Source organism: Dipodomys spectabilis, unplaced genomic scaffold (genome assembly GCF_019054845.1).
Source record: "Dipodomys spectabilis isolate Male_0828 unplaced genomic scaffold, ASM1905484v1 ptg000108l, whole genome shotgun sequence".
In the NCBI taxonomy this organism is placed as follows: Eukaryota; Metazoa; Chordata; class Mammalia; order Rodentia; family Heteromyidae; genus Dipodomys; species Dipodomys spectabilis.
This window is the reverse complement of record NW_024870785.1, coordinates 18,966,138-18,984,120: the sequence shown is the minus strand read 5'-3', so window position 1 is coordinate 18,984,120 and position 17,983 is coordinate 18,966,138. Positions and strand designations below refer to the sequence as shown.

The window sequence follows — 17,983 nt, the reverse complement described above, 5'->3', positions numbered from 1 at the left end:
GACAAAATCAAGAGACTCATCTCCAATAAATCAGCAAAAAGCCAGAAGTGGAGATGTGGCTCAGGTGTGAAGGCACCAACCTTGAGCAGAAAAGCCAAGCAAGAGTGCAAAGCCCTGAGTTCAAGTCCCAGTACTACCACCACCACCACCAACAACAACAACAACAAATGTAATCCAAACTGGGTGCTGGTGGCTCATGTATGTAATCCTAGATACTCAGGGGGGCTGAGAGCTGAGGATCGTGGTTCAAACCAGTGAGGGCAGGAAAATCCCTGTAGTCCTATCTCCAACGAACCAGCAGAAAACTAGGAGTGGATGGAGGCTGTGACTCAAAGTGGTAGAACACTAATCTTGAGCAAAATAACTTAGCATCCAGGCCCTGAAGCCCCACCACACACACACACACACACACACACACACACACACACACACACACACACACACACACACACACACACACACAATATGTAGTTCAAGGTTGGAGGCATGACTCATGGTATAGCACTTGCCTAGAAAGCAGGAGACTCTGAGTAGAACTGTGAAGTGCAGCCCCTGGACTCTTAGGGTCAGTGTGGAAGCTGTTATTAGCCTTCCCTGTCTGGGTGTCCCCTGGCTCTCTGATTTGGCTCTTCATTCTGGATCCTAGTTCCTATTCTCCTCAGGCTCAATTTCAGATCTGTTCATTATCTGAGGATCATGGGTGAGAGGAAGACCTTCAGCCTCCCTTAGGAGGCTGCTGGGCCTTCCTTCTCAGGCCTCCGGGCCAGGCCAGAGTCATTCCAAGGCAGCTCAGCTTGAAGGCTGACAGCCAGCTTCGGCCTGCCTCCAGGGACTGAAGGAAGACACAAGGCCTGGCTGGGTGACCCTGCAGCCTGTGGTCAGCTGCAGAGTGCAGGCCACTGGGGAAGAAGGTCAAGCATGACCTCTTCAGGGCTTGACCCAAGAGGAACCTCCAAGCTGGGTGCCAGTGGCTCACACCTGTAATCCTAGCTACTCAGGAGGCTGAAATCTGAGAATCACAGTTCCCAACCAGCCCTGGCAGTAAAACCTGTGAGACTCATTTTTATTTTTGTAGGTCATGGGGCTTGAACTCTGAGTCTCACGGGGCTGGGAAGGTGGCTCAGTGGTAGAGTGCTTGCTTCACATGCATGAGACTCTCGGTTCGATTCCTCAGCACCACATAAACAGAAAAAGCCAGAAGTGGTGCTGTGGCTCAAGTTGTAGCTCAAGTGGTAGAGAGCTAGTCTTGAGCTGAAGAGCTGAGGGACAGCACCCAGGCCCAGAGTTCAAGCCCCATCACCAGGTGAGGGGTGGGGGGAAGAGGGAGGGAGTTTCATAAACGTTACTGCCCTGGCTGGATTTGAACCATGATCTTCAGATCTCAGCCTCCTGAGTAGCTAGGATTACAGGCGTGAGCCACTGGCGCCCAACTTCTGTGAGACAACTTCCAAAAAAAAAAGGCCAGGAGGGGCTGGGAAGGTGTCTCAGTGGTAGAGCGCTTGCCTTGCATGGATGAGGCCCTGGGTTCGATTCCTCAGCACCACATAAGCAGAAAAAAGCTGGAAGTGGTGCTGTGGCTCAAGTGGTAGAGCACTAGCCTTGAGCTGAAGAGCTGAGGGATAGCATCCAGGCCCAGAGTTCGGGCCCCACGACTGACAAAATAATAATAATAATAATAAAAAGGCCAGGAATGGAGCTGTGGCTCAAGTGGTAAAGCACTAGCCTTGTGCAAAAAAGCTAAGGAACAGCACCTAAGCCTTGAGTTCAAGCCCCAGGACTAGCACAAAAAAGGAGAGAGAGGAAAGCAGAGGAGAGGATGGGAAGGGGAGATGAGGGGAGGAGAGGTGGAAGGAGGGAAGGAGAAAAGGGAAAGGGAAAGAACACCAACACATTTGGCCTAAAACCCTGGCAGAGAATAGCTTCACAGTCCAGTCTTGCAAAGGCCTGGTCCTCCAAGATACCCCAAAGGTTCCTTCCCCTGGGGCCCTCAGCCGCCTGCATCCTGGGAATCCCCCCTGCAGCTCCTCACTTCCCCTCCTGACTCATTGAAGGTCACATGAGGAGACAGTCATGAGCCTGTGACTCCTCGGTGCAGCCCTGAGCGCCCGGCTGCTGTCAGGCAGGGAGATGGAAGAGCTCCCATTGGAGGACCACGGGAACACAGAGGAGGGGCCTACTCCTGTCCCTCTGGCTTCAGGACACGCCCAGCCAGAACCCAGGCTCCCCCTCAGCCCTCACTTGCTCCTCCTACTGTCAGGCCAACCTAGTCCCCACCACACTCTTCCAGGCCCTGGGGTCCTTGATCCCCTTTGATCAAACTTGGTCATCCCCTCATTCCAGAATGGGATCCCCGAGCCCCTATTCCTTCCTATTAAAACCTGCCTCCTCCGGCTGGGAACGTGGCTTCGTGGTAGAGTGCTTGCCTAGCATGCATGAAGTCCTGGGTTAGAATCCTCAGTAGCACATGCACAGAAAAAGCCAAGAGTGGCCCTGTGGCTCAAGAGGTAGAGTGCTAGCCTTGAGCAAAAGAAGTTCAGGGACAGTGCTCAGGCTCTGAGTTAAGCCCCAGGACTGGCAAAAATGAACAAACAAACAAACCTGCCTTCTAGCCCTGCACGAGTGACTCATGTCTATAATCCTAGCTACTCAGGAGATGAGATCTGCCAACCCAGACAAAAATGTCTGGGATACCCTCATCTCCATTTTAGCCAGCAAAAAGCCAGAAGTGGAACTATGGCTCAAGTGGAAAAGAGCCAGGCTTGAATGAAAAAGCCAAGTAAGAATTTGAGGCCTTGAGTTCTAGCCCTAGTATCAGCATAAGAAAAACAAATTATATATATGCATATATATGGCCCATTCCTATAATCCCAGCTACTCAGGAGGCTGAGATTGGAGGATTGAGGTTCAAAGCTAGGTAGGGAAGAAGATCTGTGAGACTCATCTCCAGTTAATCACCAGAAAACAGGAAGTGGCTCTGTGGCTCAAAGTAGTAGAGCATTAGCCTCGCACAGTAAAGCTCAGGGGCAGCACCAGATCCTGAGTTCAAGCCCCATAACAACAACAATAACAAAATTGTGTGTGTGTGTGTGTGTGTGTGTGTGTGTGTGTGTGTGTGGCAGTACCTGCTTACTTGGCTCTACCAGTGAAGCCCTGCCTTTAGCATCAGAAGATCAAAAATATTTTTAAACTGGGCACCAGTGTCTCACACCTGTATCCTGGCTGCTCAGGAGGCTAAAATCTGAGGATCAAGTTTTGAAGCTAGCTTGGGCAGGAACATCTGTGAGACTCTTATCTCCAATAAACTACTCAGTAAAAGCCAGAAGTAGTATTGTGGCTCAAGTGCTAGAGTGCTAGCTTGGAGCCTGAGAAACTCAGGGACAGCACCCTGGCCTTGAGTTCAGATACCAAGACCTGCCAATAGGTAGATAGATTTTAAGCACAATGAGAAATCTATTAACTCAGAGCTCAGTGCCAATGGCTCAAACCTGTAATCCTAACTACTCAGGGGGCTGAGATCTGAGGATCAATGTTTAAAGCCAGTCAGGGCAAGTAAGGTCTTTGAGACTCTTATCTCCAATTAACTAGCAGACAGCCAAAAGTAGAATTATGGCTCAAGTAGTAGAGCTCCAGCCTTGAGTTAAAAAAGCTCAGGGGGGTCTGGGAAGGTGGCTCAGTGGTAGAGCGCTTGCCTTGCATGCCAGAGGCCCTGGGTTCGATTCCCCAGCACCACATAAGCAAAACGGGAAAAAGCCGAAAGTGGTGCTGTGGCTCAAGTGGTAGAGCGCTAGCCTTGAGCTGAAGAGCTGAGGGACAGCGCCCAGGCCCAGAGTTCAGCCCCCACGACCGGACCAAAAAAAGAAAAAAAGAAAAGAAAAAGCTCAGGAGCAGTGCCCAGGCCTTGAATTTAAGCTTCAGTACCAGCACAAAAACACAAACAAAACAACAACAAAAGACAGGTGTTAATCTCACCCCAATTAAAATAACTACCATCAAAATGACAATACTAATACATGACAATAATCACACTAATAATAAATGCTGGCAGGGCTGTGGAGAGAAAGTCTTGTACACTGTTGGTAGGAATGGAAATTAGTGTAGTCATTATGGAAAACCATGAAAGTTCCTCATTGAATTAAAAATAGAACTGTCCTATGATCTAGCTACCTCCCGATTGGGTATAGATCTAGAGGAAAGGAAGGGAAACCAATATGTCAGAACTTCCTTGTTTATTGCAGAGCTATTCATAATAGCCAAGATTTAAAACCAACCTAGGTGTCAGTGGGATTATGGGTGCATAATCCAAGCTCAGCAGGTTCAATACCCAAGTCCCCAGTGCTTGCAGATGGGTTAAGATGCCAGTCCTTACCAGCTGCTCCCGCCCCACCTGCCATCCAACTTTGTCTAGGCCTCTGCATGTCTGTCTCTTCCTTGGGCAGGAAGGGAGGGCAGGGTACCTGTAATTATTATTGAATTGTTATTCCAGAACTGAAGCTGGGGTGAGACCCAGGAAGGGAACCTCTCCCCCTCACACACACACACCCCAGGCTGTGTTACTTTCATTTAGCTTTCCTCCGTAGAGTCAGAAAATTCCAGGCCCTGGACTCTCCTGCAGGGCAGCAGTTTGGCTCAAATTTCAGCTGTTAACTGGGCGTAGAGGTGAACACCTGTAGTTCCAGCTTCTAGGGAGGGTAGAGGGGCATGATTTAATGGATCCCAGAAGTCTGAGGCCAACTCAGGCCACACAGTGAGACCCTGTCTCAAAAAAAAAGCTGGGCACTGGTGGCTACTCTTGTAATCCTAGCTACTCAGGAGGCTAAGATCTGAGGATCACGGTTCAAAGCCAGCCCATGCAGGAAAGTCTGTGATCTCCAATTAACCACCAGAAAACCAGCACTGTGGCTCAAATGTAGAGTACTTGCTTTGAGCTGAAGAGCTCAGGGACAGCGCTCAGGCCAAGAGTTCAAGTCCCATGACCAATCCTCACTTCCCCCCCCCCCCCCCCCAAAAAAAAAAGGGCTGGGAATGTGGCTTAGTGGTAGAGTGCTTGCCTAGCATGCATGAAGCCCTGGGTTCTATTCCTCAGTACCACATAAACTGAAAAAGCTGGAAGTGGTGCTGTGGCTCAAGGTGTAGAGTGCTAGCTATGAGCAAACAGAGCCCAGGCCCTGTGTTCAAGCTCCAGGACTGGGGGGGGAGGGGGGGAAAGAAAAGAAAAAATACATAAATATTTGTTGGGTATGATAAGTGCTTCTAATTCCAGCATTCAGAAGGTTGAGGCAAGATGATTGCAAGTCCCCCAAACTAGTCTCGAAAGAGAGAGGCAAAGCCGGTGCCAGTGGCTCAAAACTGTAATCCTAGCTACTTAGGAGGGGGAGACCTGAGGATCATGGTTCGAAGCCAGCCAGGGCAGGAAAGTCTGTGAGACTCATATCTCCAATTAACCACCCAAAAACTGGAAGTGGAGCTGTGGCTCAAAGTGGTAAAGTGATAGTCTTGAACACAAATGCTCAGAGACAGCGCCCAGGCTCCAAGTTCAAGCCCCACAATTGACAGAGAAAGAGAGAGACAGAGACAGCGCCCAGGCTCCAAGTTCAAGCCCCACAATTGACAGAGAAAGAGAGAGACAGAGACAAAGAAATAGAGAGAGAGAGAGAGGAGACAGAGATTTTATTGTATCTTTTCTTTCACTTTTGAATTGCCCAATTGTTTGATTTTTGCCAGACAAATAGATGTGAAAATTCATTGTAGTATTTATTTACATTTTCCTGAATGTTAATAAGGTTGGACATATTTTCTTTTTTTCTTTTGCAGTGCTGTGCTGGGGATGGAACCCAGGGCCTTTACACATGGCAAGTTATGTCACCACTGAGCTATATCCTCAGCTCAATCATGTCTTTGTGTTTGTTATTCATATGAGTTTTTTTTTTCCTTTGGTAAAATATCTATTCATGTCTTTTGCTCATTTTTATATGAAATTATCTTTTGGCAATTGTTTTTTTTTTTTTTTGGGTCCGGTCATGGGTCCTGAACTCTAGGCCTGGGCGCTGTCCCTCAGCTCTTCAGCTCAAGGCTAGTGCTCTACCACTTGAGCCACAGTGCCACTTCCGGCTTTTTTCTTTTTGTTTATGTGGTGCTGAGGAATCGAACCCAGGGCCTCAGGCATGCAAGGCAAGCGCTTTTAACCACTGAGCCACCTTCCCAGCCCTTGGCAATTGTTTTATAAGGCTTTTCTCTCTCTCTCTCTCTATATATATATATGTATATTTCTCTTTTTTGTGGTATGTAGGCTGTACTGGGGCTTGAACTCAAGGTCTGGGCACTGTCCTTTAGCTTTTTCTTCTCAAAGCTAGCACTCTACTACTTGAGCCACAGCTCTACTTGCAACTATTTGGTGATTCATTGGAAATAAGCATCTCCTAGCCTTTCTTGTCATGGCTGGCTTTGAACTATGATCCCTAAATCTCAGCTACCAGAGTAGTTAGGATTACAGACGTAGGTCACCAGGCTGGATTTCAACTCTCATAAACTCTTTTCAACTGCAGTTTATGTGTTCTTGCATCTACTTCATCGCAGGTCATTCATTTACTTATCATTTCTAGAACACATCTGCCTATTCTCTGCTGGGAAAACTTGTTTGTTCTAATGTCTGTCCCATCTCTCCTCCTTCCTTACCTCACTCTCAAGATCAGATCTTTCAAACACTGATACTAAGAGTTCTGTCATGTCCTGATGCAGCTGCCCCAGCTGCATTTCAGGAAGCCCTCAAGGCGACCGCCCCCAGGAGAAGCACATCAGACAAGACACTTCCGGTTCCTGTTTCCTGGTTCCAGGCCTCAGTGCTGAGCTGCACACCGAAAGATATAGCCTGTTTGCTGTCCAGGACTGTTCCCGCAAATGACCGGACCAGGCCGTTTCCCGAAGAGGAAGAGGGTGGGGAGGGAAGGTTGCCAAGAGATTTGGCTCCTCATGTGACCTTGGGCAAGTCTCTTCCCTATACTCTTTCCATCTGTAAAATGCAGGTTTCCTAAAGGCTTTCTGGTCTTAGTCTTCCTGGGATAAGTATTACAGAAGGGACAGGGAATGTGGCTTAGTTGGTAGAGTGCTTGCCTAACATGCATGAGGCCCTGGGTTCAATTCCTTGGTACCACATAAATAAAGAATTAGAGGGGTTCCTGGAGGGTCTGAAAGTAACCAGAGCAAGCTCTCCTGAGAGACAATGCCAGAGGAAAGGACATTGCTCTCAGAGAGACTGCTAGGGGGACTTTCTAAGTACTGCTCACACATGATTCCATGTCACCATCAAAACTCTCAGGTAGACATCATTCTCTCATCAAACAGAGGAGGAAACAGGATCAGAGAGGTTAGCAAATTTGTCCAGATTCACAGAGCTACAGGATGTTTCCTTTTCTCTTTTTTTTATACCAGTCCTGGAGCTTGAACTCAAGGCCTAGATGTTGTCCCTGAGCTCCTTCTGCTCATGGCTAGCACTCTACCACTTAAGCTATAGCTCCCCTTCCTACCTTTTGGTAGTTAATTTGCGATAAGAGTCTCACAGACTTTCCTGCCTGGGCTGGCTTGGAACTTTGATCCTTAGATCTCAGCCTCCTAAGTAGCTAGGATTACAGGTATGTGCCACCAATACCTGCTTGGTGGTTTTTTGTTTTTTTTTTCTGTTTTGTTTTTGGTGCCCAGTTTGAACTCCCTGGGGTTTGAACTTACAGCCTGGTACTCTTGCTTGACTTTTGTGCTCAAGTTGGGCACTTTACCACTTGAACCACATCTCAGCTTCTGGAATGGAGGATCTGTATCACCCATCAAATTTGCTACTTAGTCTTATAAAAAGAACTTGGATATGATAGCCCTGGGTGGGTAGATCATATGCCTATAATCCTAGCTACTCATGAGGCTGAGATTTAAAGATCAGGGCTTGAAACCAGCCCAGGTAAGATAGTCCATGATACCCAAAACAATTCTGAAGTGGAAGTATGGCTCAAGGGGTAGAGTGCTAGCCTTGAGCAAAAAAAAATCTAAAGGACAGTGCCCAGGCCCAGAGTTCAAGCCCCAGTACCAGCAACAAAACAATACAAAACTAATATTGAAAAATACAGTGTCTCTAGGACTCCAGAAACAGGTAAAGGCATGAAGTTTATGGAGATCCTGCCTTCCACAGCCACTGTGGGGGCTGATGACGGCCTAGGACTAATGTCCAAGTCTACGTTCTTTTCAAGGTTCCTTTTGTAAGGGGGGGAGGGAGGGGGGGGGGGTGGAGACTGTCTGGTCTGGGAAATCCTTTGTAGAATAGTTTGGGGACTTTGGGTACCCACAGGCCTCTACCTCAGCATAGCCCTGGCCTGGCACTAGCCCACTTCCTTCAAATTCAAGGCCGCAGGCAAAGCAGGAAATGAAGTGGGCAGGGCCTATTATGCTAACTCTTTGCCGAGCTGCCTAGAGGGAGGTGGCTGGAAGCTGGCCAAGCACTTTGGGCAAGGCTGCCCTCAACCACTGTGCAGATCGAGGGCCACAGAAGACCTCACCTTGGCCACCCAGCCCCGTGTGCAGCCAGCAGGCTGCAAATCTGTGAGGCATGAACCAGACCTGGCCTTACAGCCAGACTTTTCCCCTCACCCGCAGAGTAGCGATGGGCAAAGAAATGGAGCCTTCGTAGCTCCAGCCTAGAAACCGTGTGCTTCACCAAGAAAAGAATAAAATGAGTGCTGGATGGTTCCTCAGGAGGCTGACATCGGAGGATTGCAATTCAAAATCATCCAGGACAGAAAAGTCTGTAAGACTCTTATCACCCAGTTAACCACCCAAAAGCCAGATGTTTATGCATCTTCCCTTCTGCATCTTGGCCTTCTAAGTCCTGCGTTGGACCTACCCCACTGGCCTTATGCCCGCCTTTGGGATGCTGACACAGGAGGAAGAGGACAGAGGCCTGTGGGCGAGCAAGAGTTTCTGCAGAAGCTCAGGCTCTGGGCTGTAGCTCTGGGAGCCTCAGTCATTTCCCTTCCTCCGCCTACCCAGCTGGGAGGCCCAGAACTTTCATCACATCTCAGTTGTTATCCTTATAAGGAAAGGCCTCCCGAGCTGCTCCCTAGACCCATAGCTGGCTGTTAAGACAGCCAAACTGGGTTGGAGCATCCCTCGCACTCGGAAAGTGGAGATGCCTTAAGCTCAAGTCTCCAGACTGACCTCCACCTGAAGTCACAGGCCCTGCAGGGAAATAGGAAGCACTAACTTGTGGTCCAGGCCACAACCCCTGTAGGGTTCAAATCCCTGCTCCTGACACTACCTTTGCTCCAGGAAGTTTGTTTTGTAAGACTCTGACAACGGGAAGGAATCACCACAGTGAACTTCCACACAGTTATTTGGTACAAGTCCTGGGGCTTGAACTCAGGGCCTGAGCCATCCATGTCTCTGAGTTCTTTTAGCTCCAGGCTAGCACACTACCATTTGAGCCACAGCTTCACTTCCAGCTTTTTGGTAGTTAGTTGGAGGTAAGAGTTCATGAGCTCCCCCACAACCCCCCCACCCCGCCCCGACCCCTCAGGCTGGGTTCAAACCACAATCCTCAGGTCTCAGCCTCTGAGTAGCTAGGATTATAGGCATGAGCCATGGGCTACTGACCCATGTTTGTATTTTGTAAAAAGAATTTTTATTTATGTTTTGTCGGTAGTGGGCCTGAATTCTGGGTCTGGGCGCTGTCCCTCAGCTCTTCAGCCCAAGGTTAGCACGCTACCACTTGAGCCACAGTGCCACTTGCAGCTTTTTCTGCTTCTGTGGTGCTGAGGAATCGAACCCAGGACCTTATGCATGCAAGGCAAGCCCTCTACCACTGAGCCACCTTCCCAGCCCCTAAAAAAAAACAATTTTTTAATGATATCCCCATTGCCTGGGACACACAACACAGTAGTTCCAAAGCCAGTTTGTGGAACCCTACATTGTAACTACCCACAGGGCTTTCAGATCTCTGAGGTGTCACAGCTTGTATTCAGAAGGCTCCCCTTTTCTGCCTCCAGTCCCCAAGGCCTGAAGAAAGTAAGTACTTACCACACCCTTCCTCAGCCCTGCTGCTGGCCACCAACACTATCCCAGCCACTGCTCCTTTCAAGGTGTGTGTGTGGGGAGGGGGTTTCTCCAGAGGGGATTTACTTCCTGGGTCAAAGGTGAAGAGACATTCCCATCAACAAGACTCCTCTCTGATGAAATGCCGGTCCCCTCCTCCCCCCCCCCCCCCCCCCCGTGGTTCATCTGAGGTCCCCTAGGTCACTCACGTGCCAGGCTGAGGCAGGGGAATTCATGAGGGACCCAGGGTCATAGCCACAGTGGATAGGTCCCAGGTCAGGTGTTTCCTGTTATGTTTGGCTACGAAGCGTGCCTGTCCAGCAGCTTTTGGCCATCACTGCCCTGGGTTCCCACGGGGTGGGGTGGCTGGGAGTAGGTGGTACTGCAATTGGCTCTCATGGGTAAGCAAATTGAGACCTCCTAAAACAGATTCATGCGCACCTTGGTAGTCTAACTTGGGTTTCTACCCACTGGCTCTGAGCAATCAGGGTGCTGTGATGTCAGGGATCCAGAGGCATAAAGCAGGGTCCACGCTTACCCCTAAATATAACAAGATCTGATGGTAAAACAGATGGAATCATGATTTTGGAACCAGTACAGGAAACACCTGTTCAGTAAACTCATCCATAGAGGGTAAGTCTGGGGAAATTGTAGTGAGGTGTAATATATTTGAGCGTGGTCTTTTTGTGTGTGTGGGGGTTGTGGGGCTTGGCTTGAACTCTGGGCCTGGGTGCTGTCTCTCAGCTCTTCAGCTCAAGGCAAGCGCTCTACCACTTGAGCCACAGCGCCACTTCCAGTTTTCTAGTGGTTTATTGGAAATAAGAGTCTCGACTTTCGTGCCTAGGCTGGCTTTGAACCAAGATCCTTAGATCTCAGCCAGCCTCCTGAGTAGCTAGGATTACAGGCTTGAGCCACTGGTGACCAGCTTGAGTATGGTCTTAAGAAGCTTCTGACTGATTGCTTAATTGGGGAGGAAAAAAGAAAAAAATCAGACCTCTTTGCCCAGGTGGTCAAAATAAACATCATGCTAACTCAGAGGTAGGCTGGAACACATGCACAAGGATCAGTTCCGAGTTCAGTCCCCAGCATGTAAATAAACAAGCAAAACTACCTCATCATTGCAGTTTTCTAGCTGAGAATCCATCCAACCATGAAAAACAAATCTTAGACTAAGAACAAATGAGGAGCCATCCTCACTAAGAGGGGGAAGAAAGACCGGCAAGGCGGTGTACTCCTGTAATCTCAGCACTGGGGAAGCTAAAACAGGAGGTTTGTGAGTTCTAGGCTACTCTGGGTACATAGGGAATCTACCTCAAAAAAATATATATAAATGCTTAACAAAGGAGTGTGAGTGATTAGGAGTATGTTTTCCAAAAATGTACCATGAAATGTACTGTGTGCAACACGCTGGTGGCTCACGCCTATAATCCTAGCTACTCAGGAGCCTGAGATCTGAGGATCACAGCTGAAGGCTAGCTGGGACAGTAGAGCCCATGAGACTCTTATCTCCAATTAAACACCCAAAGCCAGAAGTAAAGCTGGGGCTCCAGTGGTAGCATGCTAGCAGTGGCACACACACACAAGACATACTGTTTGGGTGCCAGTAGTTCACACTTGTAATCCTAATTATCAGGTGATTGAGATCCCCAGGGATCACGATTTGAAGCCAGCCTGAGTAGGAAAGGACCTGATACTCTTGTCTCCATTAAACTATCTAAAAGAAAAGAAAAGAAAAGCTGGAAATGGAGCTGTGCCTTAAGTGGTAAAGCACTAGCATGGAGCATAAAAGCTTAGGGACAGTGCCCAGAACCAGTACCAAAAGCCAGAACAAAAAGACATACTATGGAAATATTTCAAATTAAAGACAAAAAAGAGATATCCAGCTGAGTGCTGGTGGCTCACGCCTGTTATCCTAGCTACTCAGGAGGCTGAGATCTGAGGATCACAGTTCAAAGCCAGCCCACACAGGAAAGTCTGTAACTTTTTTTTTTTTTTGGGGGGGGGCTCCGGTCATGGGGCCTGAACTCTGGGCCTGGGCGCTCTTCAGCTCAAGGCTAGCGCTCTACCACTTGAGCCACAGCGCCACTTCCAGCTTTTTTTCTTTTTGCTTATGTGGTGCTGGGGAATCGAACTCAGGGCCTCATGCATGCAAGGCAAGCACTCTACCACTGAGCCACCTTCCCAGCCCCAGTCTGTAACTCTTATCTCCAATTAATCACCAGAAAACTGCTAAGTGATGCTGTGGCTCAAGTGGTAGAGTGCTAGCCTTGAGCAAAACAGCCCAGGGACAGTGCCCAGGCCCTGAGTTCAAGCCCCACAACCTACCAAAAGAAAAAAAAAAAAAAAGAATTCCAACATTTTATCTAACCAGGGGAAAAATCCAAAACCTTATGATAAAGGCTATTAATCAGACAGAAATGACAGAACTGTTGTATTGTTGTGAAGTTTACTGATGCTAAACACACACACACACACACACACACACACACACACATAGACAAGCCACACAAACACATATACTTTCAGAAAATACATACTAAAGTTTTAATAAAGTATGGTATTGGCTGTAATGCCTATAATTTTGGAGGCTGAGATAATCTTGATTCAAAGCCAGCTAGGGCAGGAAAGTCTACGAGACTATCTCCAGCTACCAAGAAGCAGGAAGTGGTGCTGTGGCTAAAGAAGGTAGAGAGCTAGCCTTGAGCAAAAAAAGGTCAAGGACAGCTCTCCTAGGCCTAACACACACACACACACACACACACTCAGGGACAGCTCCTAGGCCATACACACACACTCAGGGACAGCTCCTAGGCCATACACACACACAGACACACACACACACTCAGGGACAGCTCCTAGGACACACACACACACACACACACACACACACACACACACACACACACACCCAGTAAAGTACTGTGGTAATTCATTTCCAATGATCCAGGATGACACACACACACACACACACACACACACACACACACACACACACACACACACACACACACACACACACACACACACACACACAGTAAAGTACTGTGGTAATTCATTTCCAATGATCCAGGAAAAAAAAAAAATGTAGAAGAGAGAAAGTGCTTGAAAGATTAAAAAGCAAGTCAGTCTTGAGTATTTGGGTGTGTTCTTTGTGCTATTCTTTTCTGCAACTTTTCTGTTTAGATTAGTTCCAAACAAGTTTTTGAACTGAGAAAGCATTATGACATTTGGGCTAGGGTGTAGAAATGTTGGGTGGGGAGGGGTTGGGCTGAGGGAGGGACAGGGCCTCCAGCTCAGTCTATTAAAAGGGCCTTAAAATTGAGATTGGGGGAGGGGGAGGGAGAGACTGGTAATAGCGCTGACCTGTCCTCTGCTCCCTCAAGGCCAGTCTTGGAGCTCGCTCCCATACCAACCAACAGGCTTGGGGCAGAGGAGTTGTGTAAAAAGAGATTTATTGCCAAACTTCAAGAAAGATGCTTTTAGAAGCAGAAGACACTGAAGGTTAAGAAGGCAGCCCTGTGGGTCCCCTCCTCGTCCTCTCCACCCTGGGCACTCAGGCAGCCAAACAAAGCAAGGGAAGCAGCGATTTGGCCACTGAGGGGGCTCAGAGCTACATGCCCAGCTAGTTGCTCAGTGGAGGAGGAGACTGGGTCTCCCAATTCCTGGAGGCAGGTGACTTGGCTAAAGCCAAGAGCCCTGGCTGCTGGTGGGGGAAAGCCGGTCCCTGGGGAAGGTGGCAGGGAGTCATGTGACTATGCGCCCTGAGGACACTCTTGGAAATGGAGGAAAGGCAGACTATGGCATTGGGGGTTTAAGGGGTGTGCTTTGGGGCAGGTGATGAGGGCTCAGGAGCCGTGGTCTTGCTGTTCATCTCCACCCAGCCTGGTATGGACTCCTTCCAGGACAGGTTTCTACCGGTGTTGGAAGGCCTCAGTGGGCGCAGCTGGTAGCTGGGGTGGGCTAAGTGGACAGAAAGGCCAGGGCCTGCTGCAATGATCCTCCCTTCCCCGCCTCCCAACCCAGGCCCCACCTTCAGTCCAGCTGCTGGGGGTGGGAGGAAAGCAGGGGAGAAGGCTGGGTGATGACTTCCCAGAGCTAGGGGCCATAGGGGCGGACTGGGACCAGGAACGGCCCAGGAAAAGAGAGAAGAAAATACTCTCCCTCCTTAGGAGGGACCTGGGGTGGCACTGGGGATTGGTCTCAGACTCCAGCAAGTACAGAAATGACAGGAATACTGGATTTGTTTGGGTTGAACCCCAAAGACTCAGATAAATCTCATTTGAGAGGTACAACAGTCTGGGGACAGATGGGACTCTAAAGGTTGATTTATTATCATTATGGACAGGTTTTTCAGTTTTGTTTTGGTTTTTTTTTTAATGCTGGTATTGGTTTAAAATCCAGGCCCTAAGTGCTGTCCCTAGATCTCAGTCTCCTGAGTAGCTAGGCAGGAACTACTGGTGCCTGGCTAGTTTTTCACTTGCTAACATCAGGCCACTCTGAGGTTTACCTAGGCAGGAATCTGCAATACTGGTCTAGGAGCAGAGACTAGGAGACCCTTGGAGTTCCTCTCCTCCCTAGAATCTTCCAGATCTGAGCTTCCCATCACAGCTCATCAAAGCAGAGGGGTCAGCAGGGAAGGAAACAAGCCCAGAGTAGGCCGTACAGCTAAGGGCTTCTTTCTGGAAGATGCTTATCATTTGGCTTAAGACTCCAACTGGACTCTAGGTTTCACCCAGCTGGACAGATGACCCTACAGCCTAGACCAAAGGCCTCTGAGGGGCTGACTGCTGCCAGGAACATCTGGAGATGGGGAAAGCGAGGCGGGGGGGGGGGGGGGGGGGGGGGGAGGGCTCAGCTCTGCTCTATTCAGAAGTTAGGAATGTAAACTACTAGGGGTGGGGACCCAGAGAAACCCCAGAAACCCCAAGCACTGTGCCAAAGCCCTGGGCCGTTTGGAATAAGCACACAGCATACAGGGCCTAAGTGTGTGGACCAATCCAAGCCAGAGGCCTGGAGGCCAGGTCAGACCAGGGAGCCACAGTGGCCCTGGCACCTGGCACCACCGGGTCAGGTCAGGGTAAGAAGGATCCCAGGAGATTCTTCAAGTCCTGGTCAAATCCAGTGTGCCCAGGTATCCTTCTACAGCCTGGGCTATGGGTGCATTTCTCAGCAGGGCTAGGCTGTGACAGATACGATGACCCCAAGGATGCTTGCGTCTGTGTGCCACAGGCCTAGGGTGCGCTTCTCCTGTACAGGGTCACCAGCTCCTTCCGCTTCTCCCTTAGCCCAGGGGCTTCCGGGTTGAGCTCTCCTAAATCCTTCATCTCCTGCAGGACCTGAGTGGCCTGTCTCAGCTGCTCCACGGCCTGGCTGAGCAAGGTCTCCGCACTCACGGGGGGTGGCTCGCTGCCCAGCACTTTGTTCAACAGTTTCTCCGTCTTCTCGGAGGCCACCTTCACCTCCAGCTGGGCCCGATACAGCTGTTCCCTGGGCAGCTGTGGATGCCGGGGACCTTCTCCAAGCAAGTTCCCAAGGGAGGAGCAGCGGGGATGGAACGGAGGCGGCGAGTCCCAGCGGGGCAGGGCTGGAGATGGGGCGGCATCCTGTGGGGAAGTCCCTGGGGTGCCCTTGGCCTGGGATGGCTTGCTTGGCTCGGCACTGTCATCCATGCCATTCACTGAGACCTGCTCAGGGCCTGACGCAGCGTTCTCAGCGGCCCCAGGACTGAGGGCTGGACCAGAAACTTCTACCCCACTCAAGCAGGCCTTCATTTTCTCTGATAAGATTTTGGGTGGGGGTGCGGGGGGCTTCCTACCCTCCCTGGGGGCAGCCTCCAAAGTGTCAGAAGAGGGTACCCGAGACAGTTCTGCGCTCTCAGGAGCAGGGGGCTCCTCAAAGCTGGAGTTGTCCCAGCTCACCATTAGTTTGTCGGGCAAGACGTTGCTGGGGGGCAGTTTCAAACCACCATCCTCCCCCACCGGCGTCTCTGAATCCTCTTGGCCCTCGGAGCTGGCTGAGATGGGGGTTGGGGTTCTCTCCCCCACAGGAGTCTCTACCCCATCACTAAGGTTGGTCCTCTCAAGTGCTGGGGAAGGCTTGGTAGGAGGCATGGGAGGCTGCGGTGTCTCCCGGGGCTGGGCTGGGCTGACATCATGGCCTGGGGTAAACACAGGAGGCCCGCTGTCTGGAACATCCAGGTCCAGGCGTAAAATCCCATCAGAAGCTGCATTGGCCACCTGGCAAGGGGGTGGGGGATGGTATCGAGGTGTCAAGTGTATGTCAAGCTCCCTCACTCCTGCAGCCCTTTCTGGAGCTTTCTGTTCCGCCCATCTACCCACTCTCCAGTCCATGCCTGCCCAGCTCTGACTGCCAGAAGGCAGCGGTACCAATCAGGTGGCCGCCCACACCCCCCCCCTTAATGTTATCCTAGGGACACAGGGGAGAAAGCCAGCCGCCCCACAGTTATGGGGAATCTTCTCAGGGAGCCTGGAACAGAGCTGGCCAAGAGGCCTTTTCCCAAGATCCCTCACAGAGTCGAGACTCTAGCTGGGACCCTCACTCCCTTTTGCAAGCAACTCATGATCTGGCCAACACCTGCTCTATATATCCCTGGAGACCACCAGGAAGCTCATGTTCTGGAGATATCCCCCAGTAAACACATGCATGCACACATGCATATAGGCGTGTGCACACACACATGTGTGTGCATGTGTGACCACACACACCTGCACACTCTATTCTATCTCTGAGTTCTTGTGAGGCCCCCCTCTCCAAGGCTTGCCCTCTCCCCACCCCATCGAGGATGGGGAGTCCTATGCTCCCTGGGACCTCATTTCCTCTCTGTAGCGCCTTTCCTTCAGCTGCCTCATCTGAGACCTTGGAGCCTTCCTATCCATGGGTCCTCCCCTCTGGGATCTCCACAGTAATGTTCCCCACAACAGTCCTGACTCCTCTTCAAAAAAACTGTCAATGTCGCCACCTGCTTTTCCTTGCTACTTGTGGCTGTCAGGACCCATGCCCATCCCTTTGGGGATGCGCTGCCTACCTCTTGCTGCTTCTTCCCTGGCTTCTTCCCAACTCCAGCCCCTAATGTCACCCTTGCCTTTGGGGATCCGGTCCTGGGGCCTGAACTCTGGGCCTGGGCGCTGTCCCTCAGCTCTTCAGCTCAAGGCTAGCGCTCTACCACTTGAGCCACAGCGCCACTTCCGGCTTTTTTTTTCTTTTTGCTTATGTGGTGCTGAGGAATCAAACCCAGGGCCTCAGGCATGCAAGGCACACGCTCTACCACTGAGCCAACTTCCCAGCCCCTCACCCTTGCCTTTGGAGCCCTCCCCCGCACCAGCTCCACTGCTCTGAAAGAGGCTCCTCCTTTCCTCTCCTCACTATGTGGGCCCAGGGCCTCCCTCCAGCCCTGTGCCACCTCTGGCCACCATCCTGACCTGTCCATTCCTGACATTCAGGCATAAGCCAGGGTGGGTCCTGCTTTGCATTCTCTTCCTGGGTCCCTCCCTCTTCACCCCATCCTGCAGCCTATGAGGGGAGCCCCCTCCCCCACTCCTTCCCGGGCCCCCTTTTCCTTCCCCTCAACCCAACCTGCCCTACCCACGGCCTCAAACTGACCCCTGAGGATAATGTCCCCAGCTCCAGGGGGCCTCAGGAAACAGGTTGCCCTGAGCCTGCCTGCCACCTGAAGGAGCTGGGGCCTCAGGCTCACCAGATCTCCCAGCATCCAAACTGAGGGCAAGGCCTTACCTCCTTCAGGTGAATTCTCGTTGGTGGTCGGCGTTTTTGGCCCCCACGAACGCGGTCCCTTGTCACATGCTCCAGGGCACAGCTCTTGTCTACCTTTACCTAGGAGGGAGAGGGAAATAGGTGAGCCCCAGCCAGTCCTTTGGGGAGAAGGAGAAATACTGATTTC

The 17,983-nt window shown here is 50.6% G+C and overlaps 1 protein-coding gene and 1 long non-coding RNA gene across 2 annotated transcripts in view; one reads left to right on the top strand and one right to left on the bottom strand.

Annotated features, from left to right (window-relative positions):
• Window positions 1-1,352: 1,352 nt before the first annotated feature.
• Window positions 1,353-14,573, top strand: LOC122114541. Its single transcript, XR_006148586.1, has 3 exons — window positions 1,353-1,393; window positions 7,626-7,629; window positions 14,506-14,573. It is a non-coding gene; the product is annotated as an uncharacterized LOC122114541 (long non-coding RNA).
• Window positions 13,501-17,983, bottom strand: part of Plekho2 (pleckstrin homology domain containing O2) — a 30,470-nt gene continuing 25,987 nt past the window's right edge. The window contains exons 5-6 of the mRNA XM_042687767.1: window positions 17,818-17,916; window positions 13,501-16,301 (exon numbers count right to left, since the gene is read on the bottom strand). Coding sequence (XP_042543701.1) covers window positions 15,297-16,301; window positions 17,818-17,916 — 1,104 coding nt within the window. The 3' untranslated portion in view covers window positions 13,501-15,296. The remainder of the gene's footprint in view (window positions 16,302-17,817; window positions 17,917-17,983) is intronic.